General features: G+C 38.0%; 1 protein-coding gene across 1 annotated transcript; it reads left to right on the top strand.

The window, feature by feature from the left end:
- The first annotated feature begins 7,825 nt into the window (after positions 1-7,825).
- LOC123836449 (large ribosomal subunit protein uL11-like) lies at positions 7,826-8,390 on the top strand. The gene has a single exon (XM_045865421.3). The coding sequence runs from the start codon at positions 7,869-7,871 to the stop codon at positions 8,388-8,390; it is 522 nt and encodes a 173-aa protein (XP_045721377.2). The 5' UTR covers positions 7,826-7,868.
- Positions 8,391-22,653: the final 14,263 nt, after the last annotated feature.

Below are 22,653 nucleotides of genomic sequence, written 5' to 3'. Positions count from 1 at the left end.
AATGAATTAATTAATGAAACATTAATGTTTTATTCAAATTTATAATTATAACTGCAATTTAAAAACTCTTTTTTTTTTTAAGATTTTTTATTTATTTATTTGACAGAGAGACACAGCGAGAGAGGGAACACAAGCAGGGGGAGTGGGAGAGGGAGAAGCAGGCTCCCCGCAGAGCAGGGAGCCCGATGCGGGACTCGATCCCAGGACCCTGGGATCATGACCTGAGCTGAAGGCAGTCGCTTAACCAACTGAGCCACCCAGGCGCCCTGCAATTTAAAAACTCTTGAAAATTCTTCTTAGATACAATTCCTAATGAATCTAATTGTTGAACTCATGAGGGACCAACATATAGATGCTTATGAATAATTATACATTTCAGCAGGAATAAGCAGAATGTCTCATAAATCTGTCCCTGAAAAAAACATCAGAAGCTCATACAATTTTCATAAAATATCTTGTGTTCTGCATTAAATTCAAAATAGATCATTTCAAGAACTGTGAAGAGTCTGAGATTTTCCCAGCTTGGAAGATAACAAGTTAGCCTGACACCGTTTCAGGACTGTTTCAGGGGCAGGAGACATGAGATGCCCAGATCACAGACAAAGGACTTGATCAGTTACGACGCATCAGGCAGCATGAGCTCCATGTTCACTGTGTTTCCTCTCAGCCTCCAGAGTCTCAAGGTAGCAATGCGGAGGACATCAAGTAGATACCGCTCACATAGTGGGCTTGTGTCCCGACCGAGAAACTCTGAGCTTAGGCAAACCTGACTAACACTTGCCTCAGAAAAAGACATTATCTTTATTGTCCTAGACGAAAAACAAATCTGCCTTCTCCCCTAAGGGAGATACTATCTCTATCTTCCAAGGCTGTTCACTATACAAACATCTTTGAAAAGTTAGCCCAGAACAAAAGCTGTCAATGTTTCCGTTCCCAAAACATGACAGACCCATGGAGAATTATCTTCCAAGGGATAACATGTATAATACATAAAATATTAATTTCAACAAGATTAACTATAAACTCAGAAATGTATAAAATTCTTAAAACTAAGCAACATCCTACAGCTAGAAGGTCAACATTCCCAAATTATCAGGTATGGTTTTCACATGTGTATTAGTTAACTCTTTCTGAATAACAAACCAGCCCAAAATTTAGTGGCTAAAAAAAATGGTGTATTATTTCTCAGTGATTCCTGGGTTGTCTAGAGGTCCTTCAGGTTTTACCTGGTTCACTCACAGGCTGCACCTCCAGCAGAAACCGGAGGTGGCCTCACTCATACGTTCAGCAGTTTGTGCTGGCTGTTTGGAAATTTTGATTTTCCTCCACAGGGCCAATTATCCTCCAAGAGGCAAGATCAGCTTCCCTCCATAAACTCTATGGCAACATTCCAAGAGGCAGTAAGGTCTCACACAATGTCACTTTAGACATATTCGATTAGTCAAAGCAAATCATAAAGCCATCCCAGATTCGAGGGATGGGAAAATAGTTTTGTTCTCATGATAAAGGAGCAGCAAAGAACTTGTGACCATGTTTTTAATTTACCACAACAGGACTCCTGGATGCTTGGGATTTACTGCCTGAAGTAATCATGCAAAAACAATGCCCAGATAAATGCTGAAGAACTGTAATACAATCAGGCTCTGATGAACCAAGAAGCTTCACAATAAAAACTAAAAGAGAAAGATATTAACTCCACAGAATATTAATCATAAAGGAAAGTCACAATAGTAAAAAGTTTGGCCATCATGTTTAAACAAAATTAAACCATTTCCTTGGTTGCAGAAGTTGTCAATCTTAATTAAACAGAAAACTCTTATTTTTCGCGAAATCTCTCACTGGCACAGTGTTCCATATAACACTCTTTGGGAAAAGCTAATATAATGAAAAATATGAATTAGAGTCCGACAAACTTGGTTTTGAATCTAAGTACTGCCACCAACTTGCTTAACTTCTCTAAACTTCAGGCTCCTGAAACAAAAATTCAAGGTTCATTGTGAAGACTGAATGTAATAATGTGTATAAAAATCCAATGCAACAGATAGTTGATAACACTGAAAAAAAATTCTACTTCTTTTTTCTTATCTTAAAGTCGGCTCATTTTTCATTTGTGTTCTTCCCTTCCAGGTCTAGATAGAGAGGAATTTATCATTCTTCTTAGTGGTGAGTGATATATATTTGGGTAACCAGTCTAAGGCCATCAAATACTACTACTAAGAATTCCCATATCTTCTAAATAATGGGTCTGTCCTTCTGCTATGGACATATACGGAATACTCCCTAAAGTTGAAAGAAAAATGATAAAACTATTTTTAAGAGGTGACTTATAGCTCACAATGATAACTATAATATTTTTCATCTTATTTTTATCTATTGGAGTATAGTATTTGAGATTTAACAACAAAACTTCAGTGGCAATTGAGAAAAAGGAAACGGGGTATGAATCTTTGAGGATAAAAGACAAGGAAAAAGGCAGAGACAACTGGTAAGGGGTAGAAAACAAGAAAAAATAAAGTGATTTTAGGAAAAGTAATTTTCTTACCCAGCATTCTGACAGAAGAAACAGCTTGATGAAATTGAGAGTCTAGAAGTAGCCACTAAGGAACCTTGGAAAGTGCTGGAAGCGGTGATCACAGTGGATCACAGTGCAAGCTTACAAAACACTGGTGAGGAGAGCAGTAGGGGACTATGGCTCCCCCTGGACATGAGAAAGGGCTTTCTGTCAGGCATTAAGATCTGAGAACTGCTGTTTGAAAGCACGAGCTCTAAACATCTTGGCCCCCTGTCTTGATAAAAATTGTCTCCAGCACGCCCCCTGGAGAGAACGAAAGCCAGCACACTGGTGAATTTTACACAGCTGGAAAAGAGCAAGGGCTGATATACAAGGCTGCACATCAAAGTTTCATGTAGGTGAGAATGGGCTTTCAAAGGTGGGAAGAATTCCCAATGCCTATTTTTCTTTTTGAAAATATGATATGTAAGTTACATGATATTCACTTGCTCAAAATACATTCATGGTAAGAAAAACTACCAAACCTATGTTATAACTTTTCCAATGCATTCTAGAAAATGCCTTATTTGAAATGATCCACAAAGAGAAATTACCTGAGGGATTTACTTTTTTAAATGCAGTGGTTTAGTTAGGAATTAAGCTAAATATTTAGATATAAAATAAAAAATAGCTCAGAAGATATTATAGCTGAACTTTGGTGAATTTTTGTTCTTTAAATCCTTTAATTCCTATATCCATTTGAATAAAGAGTTATATTTGTGTCACTCTTACTTAGATATATTCTGGAAATAACTTTTAAAAGTTTCTCCAATTTTCATTTTCTTCATTTTAGAAATTCTTCTAGTAACACATTAGAGAACAAATCAAATGAAAAAGTTAGCTGAGCAAGTTCTGTATTTGTAAGACCATGCCACATAATTTTCATTAAATACTTATTATCATAGCAATATGATGGTATAACATGTTTGATGAGGGAATCTAAGCATTTTTGTTATAATTCATGGTTAGAAATATATCTATGTCCTCTATTAGTGATCAGATAATTCAAAACCTGACGCAGAAGTGAGAAATTCTGAGGAACAGTGATCGAACAGTTGATTAAATAACTTTTTTTAAAAGATTTTATTTATTTATTTGACAGAGAGAGAGACAGTGAGAAAGGGAACACAAGCAGGGGGAGTGGGAGAGGGAGAAGCAGGCTTCCCGCTGAGCAGGAGCCCGAGGTGGAGCTCCATCCCAGGACCCCGGGATCAAGACCTGAGCTGAAGGCAGACGCTTAATGACTGAGTTACCCAGGCGCCCCTGATTAAATAACTATTTAAAGAATAAACCAATTGCAGGGACAATTCATTTTCAAGGATTATGTTCTTGACACACCACCACCAGTAGAATATGAATATCGGTCCGACTTACGACCAAAAAGCTGTAAGAAAGTGCTGGGTGTATGGATACCGCCTGCAGAAATGCTGACTGCCCTCACTCCCCACCGCCCGATGGTGAAATCTCAGGCCTCATTAGAAAAGAGTGTAACTACCACAAGTGACCAGGCACAGCTCACAGCTAAGCTTCAAACCGCTCATTATTTGGAGTAATTATATAATAGCATGGTGGAACTAAACAAGATGATAATGCAGCCCATGGCTTTGATTGTAAGAGTGAAGAATACAGCAAATAAGAAAAAAATGATACAGTGAGTTAAATACCATGAAATAAATCTCCTAAAACTCATGCCATATGCTATGACTCATCCTGGGAGGGAGAAAGTAGAAAGTTTTAAATATGGCAATTTTAGTAAGTCTCAATCATATTCCTGAACCTTGGGTGTTAATCTATTTGATACCCAAAATTGGTCTCAGTCTACAATTACGTTAAACATAGCAACTATTTTCACCTCCAATTCCTCATCCTCCGAATCTTGTGCAACTTCAGCTCCTCACCAGTCAGATAAGGAAAAGTTAACTGATTGTCCTCAAGAGAAATGGACCCTGCATCAGAGAGGGGCACTCAGCATTATGAAAAGGAAGTCATGAAACTTGGCCACAAAGCCGTCCAGAGTGACAGCAGAATCCACTTAGTCAGTTGTTGCTCAATATCACATAACCTGCATTCAGAAAATACCCTCTCTCACTTTTATTTTGGAAAATTCCCTCTGGCCATATCATCCCTCCTCCTGTCTTTAAAATTCCAGAGGAAGTGACTTCAGCACGTTCTGTAACCATTTCCACCTTTACTGTTGTCTGGCAGACTTTTAATCCCAGGAGTCTGTTAAAAATAAAACCAAGAATATGGAAAAAACAGAATGCATATGTGTCATTAATGGAAGAGTCCTTAAATACCACATGAAACTATGTGACACCTTTCAAAGTATTGAAAAAGTTGCTAAAACCCCAAGCACTAGAAACAATGTTCTCTCTAATTTTGTTCTATCATACTACCCCTTACTTAAATTGATTCAGTCAATTACCAAGTACTGGTCAGGCACAAGGCTGAGTGTAGCAAGATGTGGCAGATATAAAGATGAAGTCCTATAAAACTTACTGTGTAGTTGATAGGACATACACATTATTAAATATAATTCAAAGAAGAAAGTAAGTTCCAAAATCCACAGGACACAGAGGGCATTATGCTGGGTACCTGTGGGAGGGAGTACAGGGGTACAAAAGAAATATAAGATATAGTCCTAAGCCCTCTAAGACACCACAATCTAATTAAAGATATGAAATATTTTAATGGCCCACATAATTTTAAAAAATGGTTAAACAAAAGCTATATGGTTATGTGCTTCCTTCTTCCCAACTCAACCTTGCCCTATTCCTCACTAACTAAATCCATTCTGGAGCCTCCTTTCTATGGTTAACAAACTACCTCTCTCCTGACATTCTGCACTTAACATACTCGGGCTTCCCCTAAACCTATGAAATAGAAGCTAAATTATTCCCCAAGCCCTTCAAAGCCAGGAGTGAGATAGACATTGTCCTTGATTGGAATGTCATTTACAAACTGTACAAGGCAGACTTTAATGCCTTCCTCACCATTTGAACTGAAATACATTGAAACTCTTTGAGAGTTAGTGGTGGGGACTAGAGATTAGATGTCCTGAAACTCAAGAGTGGGGGTTGACACCGGGTATTACGTGCAAAGCAATAGGAAGGTAAGGAAATATCATATCATATCATAGTCCCCCTCCCATTTTTTTTAATATTTTATTTATTTATTTGAGAGAGAAAATGAGAGAGACAGAGAACACGAGAGGGGGGAGGGTCAGAGGGAGAAGCGGGCTTCCCGCTGAGCAGGAAGCCCGATGCGGAACTCGATCCCAGGATCCTGGGATCAAGACCTGAGCCAAAGGCAGATGCTTAACTGACTGAGCCACCCAGGCTCCCCCCACACCCCCCCCCCACTCCCATTCACAAGTCTTTGGACTCAGACTGAATTATACTATAAGCTTTCCTGTTTTTCCAGCTTGCAGATAAGATATTATGAGATTTCTCTGCCTCAATAATTGTATGAGCCAGTTCCCGTAATAAATCTCTTCTTATCTTGGTTCTATCTCTCTGGAGAACCCTGACTAATCCATTAACCCATGCTACAATCTAACTGCTTGATTATTTGCTCTCCTTCATTCCCATCCACATCATGGCCACATCCCATTGTTGCCACCACTGGAAACTGCTTTAATTTGATCCTTGACCTCCCTGAGCTATACTTTCCAGGACCCAATCCCTTAATGATAAATTCAGTGAACACATTTCAGCTCATGTGTTACTTGGCCTTGCTACGGCATTGGGCCATCATAAGCCACCCTACTTCCTTGACATACTTTTGTCCCTAGGCTTCTCTGACACTGTGACTTCTTGATCTTCCACCTCCTTCTTTGGCTGATTTTTCTGAGTCAACTTACAGCTTCCTTTTTCTGTTCTACCCCTATATGTGGATGCTCCTCAGGGTTCTTTCTTCTGTGCCTGGGAAGTGTGTGGGGAGAAAGGCTAGAAGCAGGCTACCTCACCCAATTCAACTACTATCTTCATGACAATGACTCCCCGAGTTTGTAGCCCAAATCCATACGTTTACTAGATATTTCTGCTCTGTGTCCTTTGGTAGCTCATATTCTATACATCCAAAGCCAAATTCATCTTACTCCCAAATCTGTTTTCTCCCTTTCACTTACTCAAGTCAGAAGCATGGCATCCTTCTTAAATCTTCCCTCTCCCTTGCCTGTCACTTCCAACCCATCACTGACTCCCAGTCTATCTCCTGAGTGTCTTTGGACTGAAGCCCTTCATGCTTCCCAGTTTTTCTGCCACCACTGTAGTTCACAGGAAGCCAAACATTATATCAAGTAGAATATATTTAATAGGAACAAATCTGAAGTTGATCTAATGTCCTTTATTTTTTAGCAAATATATGCAGTAATATTAAAATAATAAGATTATATATTTAGTTTTAAAATGTTTGCTTCTAAGGATATTGAAAAAATAACTGATATTTGGATTTAAAGATAACTATATTCTATTTGTGTGAACCACCTTCTAAAAGAAGATAGTCAAGCACATTTTTTTTTTAAAGTAGGCTCCACATCCAACATGGGGCTTGAACTCCAGAGCCTTATGCTCTACCGAATGAGCCAACCAAGTACTTCAAGCACATTCTTAAATAGCACATTTTTAAAAAGAGGCATACGGTATACGTCCATCACATACATGCTATTGAATAAAGCTATTCTACACCGCTAAAATGACAGACTGCTTTGGCAGAAGAGTGAAGCTATAATTCAAAAGCACTCAAGCCCTCTAAGACATTATGTTATCACTAGTTCCTTAAAGAAATAATGCCAGGAGGGACAGGAGGCTCCAGCTCCTCAGAGTGCAGGGCCCTAAGCAAATATGAACGCAAAATCACACATGGCCAGGACTAACAGGAAATTTCTTCCCTGTTTTCCATTTTAACTTCTAGGCATGACATAAAAAATAATTCTAAATATTTCTAAAATACCAATCATACTGAAAACCCAGAAGAACAGGCATATAAAAGAAAATAAGTTATTTGTAAAAAAAATCCTTTGAATTGTTTTACAGAACAACTGAGATAACAAAGACTTTTTCTTCATAGACTAGTCATGGCAGTGAAGATTCAGTGTGGAATACATATCAACACTATCATATCTGATTCTTACAACTAACTCTAATAAGGAAACTGAGCTTGCTATTCCAACATAAAATGAGAAAACTGGGGCATGTGGAGTATTCTGCCTTTAGAATTACTAGGCAGGGTTTTGGCTTTCGGCTCGGGGAGGCAAAGGTGCAACTTTCTTCGGTCGTCCCAAATCCAGGTTCATCCGACACCAGCCACGTCCACCATGCCGCCTAAGTTCGACCCCAACGAGATCAAAGCCGTGTACCTGAGGTGCACCGGTGGCGAAGTCGGTGCCATGTCTGCCCCAAAGATCGGCCCGCTGGGTCTGTCTCCAAAAAAGGTTGGTGATGACATCGCCAAGGCAACTGGTGATTGGAAGGGTCTAAGGATTACAGTGAAACTGACCATTCAGAACAGACAGGCCCAGATTGAAGTGATACCTTCTGCCTCTGCCCTGATTATCAAAGCCCTCAAGGAACCACCAAGAGACAGAAAGAAGCAGAAAAACATTAAGCACAGTGGAAATATCACTGTTGATGAGATTGTCAATATTGCCCGACAGATGCGACACCCATCTTTAGCCAAAGAGCTCTCTGGAACCATTAAAGAAATCCTGGGGACTGTCCAGTCCGTGGGCTGCAATGTTGATGGCCGCCACCCTCATGACATCATAGATGACATCAACAGTGGTGCCATGGAATGCCCAGTAGCTAACTACAAAGGAAAATATTTCAATAAAGGATGATTTGACAACCAAAAAAAAAAAAGAATTACTAGGCAGGTTGATATACCCTTGTCCCATAGCTAGATAAGTACTAACTCTATCCAATATCAATTTAGTCCAATGAGCTCTGCATTGCCACTTGCTGCAGTTTTATGCATATGACTAATTATGCCAGTTTGCATTCCAACAATTCCACCTGTCCTATGAAGCAGTTTCTACCAGAAGGCCTTGGGGAAGCACATACACAGCTCCAAAGAATACCTGCAAACTGCTTAACCATTGATTAGTGACGGCAAAGTGCACAGTTGCAGAGAACATATTGGTTTTACTATGAAGGCACCTGGGATTTAACAGTAAATGCCAAGTGTAATTTGGATCTGGAAACGATAAAGTGTGTGACTACTCTAAGATGTGATCTGACAGCTCAGCTCTGTCTATCAACCTGTAGGATGCCTTCTAATGACCCCCCAAGAGCTAATTTATATTACCTGGTCCAAAGCCAAGTAATTTGCCTTTCAAGCATTTCCTCAATGAAAAGCAATGACTTTAGCAAATAATTCAAACTGTTGCTTCTTTTCTTACACAAATCACTTTTACTCTGTGTATGACTTAAATAGTTCTTTTGTTCCAGACTTCTATAATCTTGACTTGATAACACCCATACAAAAACAGAGTACCATTCAGTCAAATTAAATTAATGCTGTGAGGACACTGCGAAGCCTGCCTGTGTCCAGGTGCCTAGAGCTCTCAATTTTCCTCTTATTTTTATTTTATTTTTTTTAAGATTTTATTTATTTATTTGAGAGAGAGAATGAGAGAGAGAGAGAGCATGAGAGGGGGAGGGTCAGAGGGAGAAGCAGACTCCCTGCCAAGCAGGGAGCCCGATGCGGGACTCGATCCTGGGACTCCAGGATCATGACCTGAGCCGAAGGCAGTCGCTTAACCAACTGAGCCACCCAGATGCCCCAATTTTCCTCTTATTTTTAGATAGGAATATTGATTTCAGAAACATCTAATTGATTTCAGTGAGTCCATGGCTTAGGCCTGCCATCATATCACATTAAGTTATATGCCTTCCTCAAAAAACCACCTTGTCAATGGTATTTCAAAAAATGCCTGACATATGACACTGGCAAATTCTAAGTGTTACATGACATTCTATGTCTGAATAATAGGACATAATTCACAATATGTGTCTTATTCATTTTCAAGTCAGTTCTGTTGAATGACAGGAAAAAGAGTATGTGTTTAAGATACTATTTTTTTTCCTTAAAACTCCCAGAGCCTACAATGGCAAGTGTCACTAAACACCAGTGTCTAGTAATGAGCACATAAGAGTTGATCAGTTCTAATGCTCTGCTCATAAAAACCAGCAAGTCGCTAAAATGTTCATTTAACATATGTCTACCCCCAAAACCACTCACTTCAAACATCTTACCTCTATTTGATTTAGCTTGAAAGCAAAATTGGCACAGTATTATACACCACTGGAGATTAACTTCTAATAGAGTTGTTAAGAGTACACATATGCATATGAACTGTTTGCCATTGTTTCAAAAAAGAAGTGAAGATTAAAAGAGAAATTGGCACAGATCTTTCAAATACTTAGAATGAGCCTGAAAATTAATTCTTGAAAGCCTTTTTCAGTTTAGGTAAAAATAATGAAATAAGCATTTACAAAGAAAATAAAGAACACAAAGGACCATTAGCAAAAGCAGCACGAGCTTTGAGGGAATAAATCAGACCAAGTTGATAGCTTTTCCGTGAAGTTATAAAATTGATGAATAGAGAAATAAAGAAGATATCTTTCGTGTTATGGATATATTTAAGAAAATATTGATTTTCTATTACTCAAGTGTTCTAACCACATAACCAATGGAATAATAATAAGCAATTCAGTGTTTTGACCAACAGGCAGCTACTTTGGTCAATGTAACCCTTCTGAAGTTTTGGCAAAGAAACACCAGTACTAGTAAGTTCCTAATTCAGTTAAACATTGCTCTCTCTGGTCTGGAAGTTACAACATACAGCATACTGAGATTTTTCTAATTCAAGTATTTAGGAAACCTACCTAATAGTCCTAAAAGCAGAATATATCAATGCATCCATTTAGTTTTAAGATACTTATATCACTTAACAAAAAAAATAGCCTAGGAAAATAAAAATTACCTTTGGAAGACAGGGTTAGAGTGTGAAAAAAATATTTTCTACAATAATGAGAATGAGAAAGTCTAGAAAGTATTAGCAATACAGTTTTGGGAAATAGCAATCAACAATTTATTTATGGTAAATAAAATTAATGAAAATAAATCACTTCAAAAAAAAGCATTTGGCAAATGGTGAAAAGCTGAAAATTTTTCCTCTAAGATCAGGAAGATTAGGATGCCCACTCTCACCACTTTTATTCAACATAGTATTGGAAATCCTAGCCAGAGCAATTAAGCAAGAAAAAGAAATAAAAGGCATCCAAATTGAAAAGGAAGAAGATAACATGATATCTGCAAGATAGAAAATCAATACATAAAAATCTGTTGCTATTCTGTATATTGATAATGTAACAATCAGAAAGACAAATTTTTAAAAACAATTCCATTTAAAATTGCATCAAAAAGAGTAAAATATGAAGGAATAAATTTGACCAAGGGAGGTGAAAGACCTGTGCACTAAAAACTATAAAACACTGATGGAAGAAATTGAAGAGAACACAAATAAATGGAAAGATATTCCATGCTCAAGGATTATAGAAGAATTAATATATTTTTTAAAGATTTTATTTATATATTTGAGAGAGATAGAAAGTGAGAAACACAGCATGAGTGGAGGGGGAGGGGCAGTGGGAGAGGGATAAGCAGACTCCCCACTGAGCAGGGAGCCCAGTGTGGGGCTCAATCCCAGGATCTCAGGATTATGACCTGAGCTGAAGGCAGATGCTTAACCACCTGAGCCATCCAGGCACCCCTGGAAGAATTAATATTGTTAAAATGTACATACTACCCAAACACTCTATAGATTCTATTCAATCCCTACCAAAATTCCAGGGGCATTTTTCATAGGAATAGAAAAAAATCCTAAAATTTGTATGGAACCACAAAAGACCCCTATTAGCCAAACAATTTTAAGAGAGAAGAACAAAACTGTAGGCATCATGCTCCTTCCTTTCCAACTATATTACAAAGCTATAGTAATTAAAATAGTATGGTGCTGGGATAAAAATAGACAGACACAAAGATCAATGGAATAGAATACAGAGCCCAGAAATGAACCCACACATATATCATCAATTAATTTATGACAAAGGAGCTAAGAACATATTATGGGGAACAGTCTCTTTAATAAATGGTGTTGGGAAAACTGGGCAGAAAAAGAATAAAACCAGACCACTACCTTATACCATAAATAAAAATTAACTCAAAATGTACTAAAGACTTAAATATAAGACCTGAAACAATAAAATTCCTAGAAGAAAACAACAGTGGTAAACTCCTGAGACATCAGTCTTGGCAATGATTTTTTTTGGATTTGACACCAAATTACAGGCAACAAAAGCAAATATCAATAAGCAGGACTACATCACACTAAAAAGCTTCTGCACAACAAAGGAAACAATCAACTAAATGAAAAGGCAACATATGTGATGGGAGAAAATATTTGCAAATCATATATCAGATAAAGGGTTAACATTCAAAATATATAAAGAACTCATAAAACTCAATGATAATCTGATTTAAAAATAGGCAGAGGAGTACCTCTGAAACAAATAATACATTATATGTTAAAAAAAAAAGAAGAAGAAGAAGAAGAGGATAGCAGGAAGGAAAGAATGAAGGGGGGGAAATTGGAGGGGGAGACGAACCATGAGAGACTATGGACTCTGAGAAACAAACTGAGGGTTCCAGAGGGGAGGGGGGTGGAGGGATGGGTTAGCTTGGTGATGGGTATTAAAGAGGGCACATACTGAATGGAGCACTGAGTGTTATATGCAAACAATGAATTATGGAACACTACATCAAAAACTAATGATGTTATGTATGGTGATTAACATAACATAATAAAAAAAAAACCTAAAAAAAAAAAAATAGGCAGAGGGTATGAATAGACATTTTTCCAAAGAAGATATACAGATGGCCAACAGGTACATGAAAAGGTGCTCAACATCATTAGTTATCAGATAAATGCAAATCAAAACAATGAGATACCACTTTAAACCTGTTAGATTGGCTATTATCAAAAACACAAGAAATAACAAGTTTTGGCAAGGATATAGAGAAAAGGGAACTCTCACACACTGTTGGTAGGAATGTAAATTGCTGTAGCCACTATAGAAAAGAGTATTGAGGATCCTCAAAAAACTAAAAATAGAAATATCATATGATCCAGCAATTCCACTTCAAGGTATTTATTCAAAGAAAAAGAAAGCACTAACTCAAAAAGATATATGCACATCCATGTTCATTGCAGTATTATTTACAATAGCTAAGATATGGAAGTAACCTAAGTGTCCATGGATGGACAAATGGATAAAGAAGATGCTGCATATACACACAATGGAATATTCTGTAGACTTAAAAAAGAGGGAATTTTGTCATCTCCCCCTACACACATGAAGAGGTCATGTGACCACACAGCAAGATGGGTGGAAGCCACCCACAAGCCAAGTAAAGAAGCCTCACAATGAAACTCCTTGCCAGCACCTCAATCTTGGATTTCCCAACCTCTAGAACTATGAGAAATAAAACTCTGTTGTTTAAGACCCTCAGTCTATGGCATTTATTGTGGCAGCCTGAGCTGACTAAATCAGGACAGGTCAAAAATAAAACTCCAATTTTCAATCTAGATTCATGGGGAAAATAACGATGACTCTGATTAACAGGAAGGAAAGGATTTAGTCTGAGGAGAGACCAATCTAAAGCCAGATAATTTAGGTCAACTTTAGCTGTTCCTAACATATGCAAATCAAATGGGGCTATGTGTCTTATATATAATAAAAACAAATATAATTGAGTATAAAATGATAATGCATGGGTATGTCTCTCTGGGATGATCACACAGTGATTTTACATTAGAAACAATAGGATTAGCAAAGCTATAAGAATGTAAAAAAAAATTATTTGAAACTCTCTGCTACTGGTTTATATTTGAGTGTTTCTATTTATTCTTCTCTAATGATGTTGGTAATAAGCTTTTCAAACAATCTTACTGCCAGGATTTGAAGTATTATATTCACATTGCTTTGACTTTTATTATGTTTTTATTATGATATGCCAGTTGGCACATAATGAGAGGAAAATCACTTAATACCCATTTAGACCAAAAAGGTTTTTCCATTACCTAACTTAAAATGATAAAACAATCATAGGAAGGTTTTTTTAAAAACGTAATCAGCCAGGTATTATTCTGATAATCACACCAAATCTTTTTTTCTCTTACTGGATTTGTGTTGTTAAGATAGTTCTCAAATGATTGATGGACGTCTACCCAGTAATGGGCCATGTCAAAGTTAGTCTCCTAGGATCAATTCAACCACACCTATGCATGAGCTGTAGTAATTTAGAATTAAGTATTTGGAACAAATACTTTTCTCTTGTTGACTTCTATTGATGTTTTATCAAAACCAACACCATCTTTTTTCCATTTAGTCTAATAAGGATATTTGTAGAGATAAGTTGAAACGTGGGTAAAATATTTTGCTCCTCCAAAAAAGCTCAAAAAAACAAAAATTAGCGTCATCACAATCAGCAACAAGCTGAAATAGTCTTTTTTTATTTTTTTAAGGTAAAAGAAAAAGAAAAAAAAGACCAAACTCACTAATAGGGATTTCATGATACATTCAGTGGAATATGATTCAGCATAAATCAGTAAAAAGCCTTGAAGACAAGGAAACTGGTTTTTATTTCTGTTTCTTGGGGAGACTGACATAAAATAGACACTCCATAAATACTGGGTAAGGAAAGGAAAGGAAAAAAAGTCATGGGGAAGAGAGGAAAAAAGAGTGAAAAAGGAGAAAGAAAGAGAGAAAGACAGAAACCACATTAAAGGCTTTAAATCCATGATTAGCTTGGTATCCTAGGTTCTCCAGAAAGCAGACACTGAGTCAAGGACTGAGTGCATCTAATTTATTTGGGAGGGGCAAGGACACCCACATTGGAAGGAGGGTGGTACAGAAAGGGAAGGAAAAGCAAACAAGGATGTATTATTAAGGCAGCAAGCACTGTGGGCATTTGATGAGGATGAAAGGGCAGTCCAAAATGCATGCTTCCCATCTAAGGCACAAGATAGCTGGAGTGAATTTATCCCCACAGTCTTCATAACTGGTTAGGGGCTACCCCCGTTACTTCTCAGGCACATTCGGCCTGCTGTGCAAACGTCTCAGATGTTGGAAGTCAGGCTGGCATGAGCAGAAAGGGTAAAGGGATCCCAGGGATATGAATGAAGAACTGACAGCATTGTTACACTCAGCAACCAAAGAGAAATTTCCATTAAGTTATGTCCAAAAACAAAGAAAGAAGCTAGGTTGGAATATATAAACTTGGCATGTTCTGGTGCATCAATTAACAGATTTTAGGCTTCTATATTAGAAGAATCTGTTTTACAGTGGTAGGAATCAGTCTAAGGCAAATTTAAGGAGAGATACAGCATGATAACAAACCAAACCAATCAAACAAACAAACAAACAAACAAAAACTGTATCTAATTCTCACCAATATCAAACTTCCTTAGAGACAGTCAATTGCCTGATGCAATTATCCTGAAGGAAATAAGTATGTAAAACAGACAAGACAGAAAGCTTAGTTATATGTCTCTGGGAGAGGTCTGGAGAGGCAAAGATTCCCTTAGCTAGGAATTGGTAAGTAAAACAAAAACAACCTTCAGCAGCATCCTCTTTCGAGGAATGGCTAATCAAGGTGATTATAAAGAAATCTATGAAAATATTCTCCTGGCACTTATTAAGTAAAAATATGTTCTTATTAACTCTTTACACAAGCCACATGAGTATGCTGTTGTTGTTAAAGCTGTATTTTCTGCTAACTTGAAAGCACTGTATCAAATGTCACATAAATTCAAAACAATTACATATGTATATAGGTACACTTTTTTCATTTCTGACTATTTGCAATCATTTCTAACCCCAGTTAATAAAATTACCTTCAGGCGAAGTTTAACTTATGATTCACTAAGCATTCAGCAAATGCCTTTATGAACAAAGCACAGGACTAAGCTTTGCGACATGAAGAAGAAATCACGGTGATTGCTCTCAAGAAATTTATGACCTAGAAAGGAGATATGAGGTGTGTAGGAGAAAGGGTGTGTAGAAAAATTAAGATTGCTAAGTGCCATCACAGAAAATAAGCTATGGAAAAGTCAGAGGGGATAGTTAATTTTGTGTGAGGGAGAGTCAGGTGGCATTTGAACAAAGCCTTAAACCACTTCCAGGATTTGGACGTGTGGAGAGGGATAATAGCATTCCATGGGTACAGAACAGCACAAAGACATGGTGGCAAAATAACCTGAATGATTTACAGATATGAACATAGTGTTCGATGTGGCTAGAGCATGGAATGTATACGAGGGAAAGGAAATTAGAGTCAGAAACAGATTCGTAAAAGGTAGTGAAGGTCCCAGAGCTGCACTATTAGGGTAGCCATTAGCCACATGTGACATTGAACTCTTGAAATGTAGCTAGAAACATATTTCAAAGACTTAGTAGAAAAACAGTATAAAATATTAATAATTTTTATACTGATGATATGTTGAAATAATATTTTAATATATTGGGTTAAAATGTATTTCTTTTCACTTTTTTAACATGGCTATGACACCATTTTAAATTACACATGTGGTAGAAATTGTCTTCTATTCTAGAACAATAGCTAGAATGCTTATGCTTTTTCTATAAGAAGTTGGGAGCCTTAGGGTTAAGAGTGAATGACTGAGTGACGCAATTAGGTATCTGCTTTAAAATGATTAATCTTGATTTAAAGGGGAGAGGGTAGAGCAGAAGGAAGATAGAAAAACATACAAGATGTAATGAGGTCAGTGGCAGTGGGTGTGCAGAAAAGGAGATATATGTGGGACTCCTGGGTGGCTCAGTCGTTAAGCGTCTGCCTTTGGCTCAGGTCATGATTCCAGGGTCCTGGGATCGAGCCCCGCATCGGGCTCCCTGCTCCGTGGGAAGCCTGCTTCTCCCTCTCCCACTCCCCCTGCTTGTGTTCCCTCTCTCGCTGTCTCTCTCTGTCAAATAAATAAATAAAATCTTTAAAAAAAAAAAAAAGAAGATGGATGTAAGTGATGTTGGGGAGGTAGAATTGTCAGTATTTGGCAGGAAATCAGAAGCCATGTATAGGAAAGCACGGAAGTCAAGCACAATGCCAAGTTAGTGGAAGAAGTGGCTGGAATAAAGGCAATGATGTTAGCAAACAGCCAGAGGGAATTGGTTAAAAGAAAAAAAAAGGTGGGTTCAGCTTGAGACCTAATGAGTTTTAGGTCCATAGGACATATAAGTGGAAGAGCTGAGCAGACAGAAACACGTGAGAACAGATGCTCCTACAATTTGAGAGATTTTCAAAGACCATAAAGAGAGAGTGAGGAAAAAAAAACAACACTAACAGATTTTCTTAAATAGCAGTTTTTACTCAAGAAACAAAGTCCTCTTGTTCCTCTTCGATCAGGCATACAGACCACAGCTTCATGAGCTACCAAAAACATTGTAACAAATTGTCAAATATCATCAGATAATGGTGTCTTTAAAAGGAAGTTCAAGCTATGGAAAAGCAGAAGATAAGGGAAAACGCCATTTAGCTCGTATTTATTGAGCTCCACTAAGAGTCAGGCAAAGCATAGCATGCTGGAGAGGTGGACATGAATGAGGCCTCGCCCTATCCTGAGAGCATTCGTAATCACATCGTCTTTTCTCAGGTAAAGTGAAAATGCTGGGGAATGAGGAAGCCGGTACAAAAATCTGTCAAACCTTTAAGCTGTAAAGACGTATAGAAACAAAACCTGAGGCAGAATGGTGCCATTTCAAGAATGGTACTATTCTTTCATTTTGTGACTGGTTTTAGTATAATACCAGCCTTAACACTTTTTAGCATTCTGTATCTTTAAGCTTATTTTTTTATGTTGATATTCTGGAGTCATTTCTTTCCAGTGGAGACCGAGTCTGTTTTGTGTTTTATGTGAAGTCATGTCCCTAATTTAAAAATATCATTTCTGTGATCAAAATACCCACAGGAGCCTCCTTACAGCGAAGAAAACTACATCTTGCAAACTAGAAAATAACCATATCCATTTATTTACTACTGACGCAAATGACAATACCACATTCAATTCTCAAAGCATTAACTGGAGGGCACCTGGGTGGCTCAGTTGGTTAAGCGACTGCCTTCGGCTCAGGTCATGATCCTGGAGTCCCGAGATCGAGTCCCGCATCGGGCTCCCTGCTCGGCGAGGAGCCTGCTTCTCCCTCTGACCCTCCCCCCTCTCATGTACTCTCTCTCATTCTCGCTCTCTCAAATAAATAAATAAAATCTTAAAAAAAAAAAAAGCATTAACTGGAATTGTATCACGGTCCACATGCAATTGTACAGGGCTTGGTTGGTAGCGCTCTAACACACAGAACATTTCGATGTTTGGGGGCAGGGGGAACAAGGACATTGAAGCCTTGAAGAATCATTAACTTCTCAAGAAAGTCTGACCCCCGAGTGACAGGAATAAAGAATACAAACATTTTTCAGAGAAATGGCACAGAATTGCCATGGTTGAAGAAACCAAATAATATAAACAGAAACTATCATCATGTCTGACAGAGTGTAAATACTGCACAATATTAGGGCTGAGTTCTGTGATTTCCATTGACTGAGGGTGAGTCACAGTTTTTCCAGATCTATACTGGTGGTTCTGGTGGAACACAGTGTAAAATTCCTTAAGAAAAGAAGACACAAGTCTAAAAAATGGCCAAGTGTGGCAATTTCTTGGTACTGATAAATTATACTCACTTTGACTCACTTTCCTTCCAAAAACAGAATAGAAAAGATAGATGCAGATCTAAGATCATGCTTTGTCAGAATCCTGATGATACATTCTAGGATACAGTCATGGCATTGGGGAGAGCTGATGGCACGTCTTTATGCTTATAACCAACTCTAAAAGAAGAAAATATGATTGAATGATCATTCTAATAACACAGGAATAAATGATGATACAGTGACAGATCAGACAAAGGAGTTCTTTCTCAGAGGAAAAATATTACTGCAATTTCATTTTAACTTGAACTAAACTATTATTTGGTAAAACTCTATAGATCCTTAAAGAATATTAATTCAAATCTTCTAAGCTGTCAGTGAAATACACTATAACTTTTTTCTTCTTCATTACTTCAGAAGTCCTGATGGTAGAATGAAGATGTAGTCCCCACTATAGTAAATGTCATTTTATGTGACCCTTATGATGATTATGGGAAAATCAAGGCACTGATCTTACCCTCATTCCACACTTATTTTTTTTAATTTTATTATGTTATGTTAGTCACCATACAATACATCATTGGTTTTTGATGTGGTGATCCACGATCCATTGTTTTCGTATAACACCCAGTGCTCCATGCAGTACGTGCCCTCCTTAATATCCATCACTGGGCTAACCCATCCCCCCTCCCCCCTCCCCTCTAAAACCCTCAGTTTGTTTCTCAGAGTCCATAGTCTCTCATGGTTCCTCTCTCCCTCCAATTCCCCCCCACCATTTTTCCCTTCCTTCTCCTAATGTCCTTCATGCTATTCCTTATGTTCCACAAATAAGTGAAACCATAGGATAATTGACTTTCTCTGCTTGACTTATTTCACTTAGCATAATCTCCTCCAGTCCCATCCATGTTGATGTAAAAGTTGGGTATTCACCCTTTCTGATGGCTGAGTAATATTCCATTGTATATATGGACCACATCTTCTTTATCCATTCATCTGTTGAAGGGCATCTCGGCTCTTTCCACAGTTTGGCTATTGCAGACATTGCTGCTATGAACATTGGGGTGCCTATGGCCCTTCTTTTCACTACATCTGTGTCTTTGGGGTAAATACCCAGGAGTGCAATTGCTGGGTCATAGGGTAGCTCTATTTTTAAATTTTTGAGGAACCTCCACACTGTTTTCCAAAGTGGCTGTACCAGCTTGCATTCACACCAACAGTGTAAGAGGGTTTCCCTTTCTCTACAACCTCTCCAACATTTGTTGTTTCTTTCCCTGTCCATTTTGGCCATTCTAACTGGTGTAAGGTGGTATCTCAATGTGGTTTTGATTTGGATTTTCCTGATGGCTAATGATGATGAACATTTTTTCACGTGTCTGTTAGCCATTTGTATGTCTTCTTCAGAGAAGAGTCTTTTCATATCTTCTGCCCACTTTTTGACTTGATTATTCGTTTTTTGGGTGTTGAGTTTGAGAAGTTCTTTATAGATCTTGGACCAGCCCTTTATGTGTAGTGTCATTTGCAAATGTCTTCTCCCATTCTGTGGGTTGCCTCCTTGTTTTGTTGACTGTTTCCTTTGCTGTGCATTCCACATTTAAATGATGACACAGTCAATGCCCCTTTCTCATTGTAACATTTGTTTAAGTTTAATTACTGTACAATTAGAAAACCATCTTGTTACATTAAATGCAAGACATTAATTTAAAAAGAAATAAAATGTCTATATGTCATCCTTTCTAAATCCCAGCCAGGAGAAAGTCACCCTAGAACAAAGGGAATTTTAAAATTTTGATATTAAAATATCTTTTATTTGGACGGAGATTGCTAACCTTTACTAATCTCTTATTAAATGCCAAACACTGGATGAAGTGCTGTACATAGATTATATCATTTAATTCTCATTCTACCTTATGAGATCCTAAAACAGGAAGGCCAAGGACTGACATTACTAGAGATGTGGAGACCCAAGCAAAGTCTACCTCCGCCCCCACAGTCCACCACCTTCCCACCCCACCGGTGCAAGCCCCCACCCCCACTCCAGGTTGCTGTTCCTCTGCCTTATGAGGTGGGCTGATTGGCTGCTACAGCGTAGACTACTATTGCCCTGACATCCCTCCATAGAGAGAACACAAGTTAAAGAGGCAATACTAAACATGTCTCTGGGAGACTCCCATGGAAAAGGGCTACTCCTGTATTTATTAACTAAAGTAAAAAACAACATTTTTAGGATTTTTTCTTTGCCATCGCTAATAATTTTCTCTACCAAAAATAAGTAGAAATGGTAAGAATGTAGCTGAAATGTTTCACAAAAATAGTGGGTAAATCAAGTGCTGCAGCGATTTGTAAGTAACATGGGTGGAGGCAAGGAGGAATGTAGAGTTCCCTAGGAAAGCTGAATCAGAAATTCTGGTTATATGTAACAGAAATCAAGCTGAACTAGTTTAAGCAAAAAGGGGAGTGGGAGGATACTGAAGATTCTTAGGAAATACAAGAAGGAGTTGAGCATACTGAGCTTGGAAAGGTCAAAATGAGCAAAGTTCTGATTATTAGAGTTCCTTAAAAATTCTGCTAGTGAAAGCCAATAACCACATGCAAAGATGCTCAACATCACTAATCATTATAGAAATGGAAATCAGGGGCACCTGGGTGGCTCAGTCAGTTAAGCGGCTGCCTTCGGCTCAAGTCATGATCCCAGAGTCCTGGGATCAAGCCCTGCATTGGGCTCCCTGCTCAGCGGGAGGCCTGCTTCTCCCTCTCCCTCTGCCTGCCATTTGCCCTGCTTGTGCTCTCTCTCTCTCTCTCTAATAAATAAATAAAATATTTAAAAAAAAAGAAATGAAAATCAAACCCACAGAGAGATCCCACTTCACATCCATTAGGATGATGGCTACTATAAAGGAAGAAAGGAAGAAATAGAGAAAGAAAGAGAAAATAACCAGTGTTGCTGAGCATGTGAAGAAATGGGAGCCTTTGTGCACTGCTGGTGGGAATATAAAACTGTGCAGCTGCTGTGGAAAATAGTGTCAGTTCCTTAAAAAATTAAAGAAAATTACCATATGATCTAGCAATTCCACTTGTGGAATTAGAATATATATGCAAAAGAATTGAAAGCAGGGACGATCATGCTCATAGCAATAGCCAAAAGGCAGAAACAACCCAAATGTTCATCAACAGATGAATAAACAAAATATGATATATACACATAATGGAATATTTATGCAGACTTAAAAAGGAATAAAATTCTGACACATGCTACAACATGGATGAACTGTGAAGACTTTATGCTAAGTGACATAAGCCAGTCACAGAAAGACAAATACTGCATGACTCCACTTATATGTGGTATCTAGAGTAGTCAAATTCATAGAAACAGAAAGCAGAGTAGTGGTTGCCAGGGGCTGGGCAGTGGGGGAGTGGGAGTTACCATTTAATGAGTGCAGTTTAAGTTGAGGAAACTGTTCTGGAGATGGATAGTGGTGATGGTTACAGCAAGAAATGTAAACACAGCTAGAAACAGAGAGGGACAGTTCTCAAAGAAGAGGGGGCCCCACAAGTATCCACTATCAAAGGCAACTAATTTTTAGCAGATAAGCAGACAACTGGTATTTTTCACACTTCTACAAGGTTTCATTTATTCTGACTACACTGACTGAACATTTGTACAATTCACATTTCAGTGTCACTTAGTTGCTGAAATTATTTTTGAACTATCTCCATGAATCTTTCATGTCCCTGGATACTTGGAGTGGTAGCTTGAAAAAATTATTTTTTTTCTTTACCAATGTGAATGTTGAATTAATAGGAAAGATTTGGATGTTACACACACCAGAGTATTCTTCTAACTTTATTTTTAGTTTTCAAAAATATCAAGCCAAAGGGATACATTACTTTGTGCTTTTTTTTTTTTTTTAAGATTTTATTTATTTTTTGACACAGAGAGAGACAGCGAGAGAGGGAACATAAGCAGGGGGAGTGGGAGAGGGAGAAGCAGGCTTCCCGCGGAGCAGGGAGCCCGATGCGGGGCTCGATCCCAGGACCCTGGGACCACGACCCGAGCCGAAGGCAGACGCTTAATGACTGAGCCACCCAGGTGCCCCTACTTTGTGCTTTTAGGTAACTAGCAAAAGAGAATACTTTCTGAAGAATGGATATATAGTTTTCCTATATTTTTTCCATCTTATCTATGTAAATAGCCATAAGAATGGCAATGGTGGCCAGATGAGAAAATAAACTTAGAAATTAAAGGGCAGAAATGAACGAGTGAAAGGGGAAGCATCAGCTTTTGGATTAACAAAAACAACAGTTAAAGTCTAACAACTGAGGTTTTG

Source organism: Mirounga angustirostris, unplaced genomic scaffold (assembly GCF_029215605.1).
Source record: "Mirounga angustirostris isolate CCGP_5_RB_7025 unplaced genomic scaffold, mMirAng1.0.hap1 SCAF_8, whole genome shotgun sequence".
Taxonomy (NCBI): Eukaryota; Metazoa; Chordata; class Mammalia; order Carnivora; family Phocidae; genus Mirounga; species Mirounga angustirostris.
The sequence above is the reverse complement of the archived record's forward strand: the minus strand, read 5'-3'. Positions and strand labels throughout refer to the sequence as shown.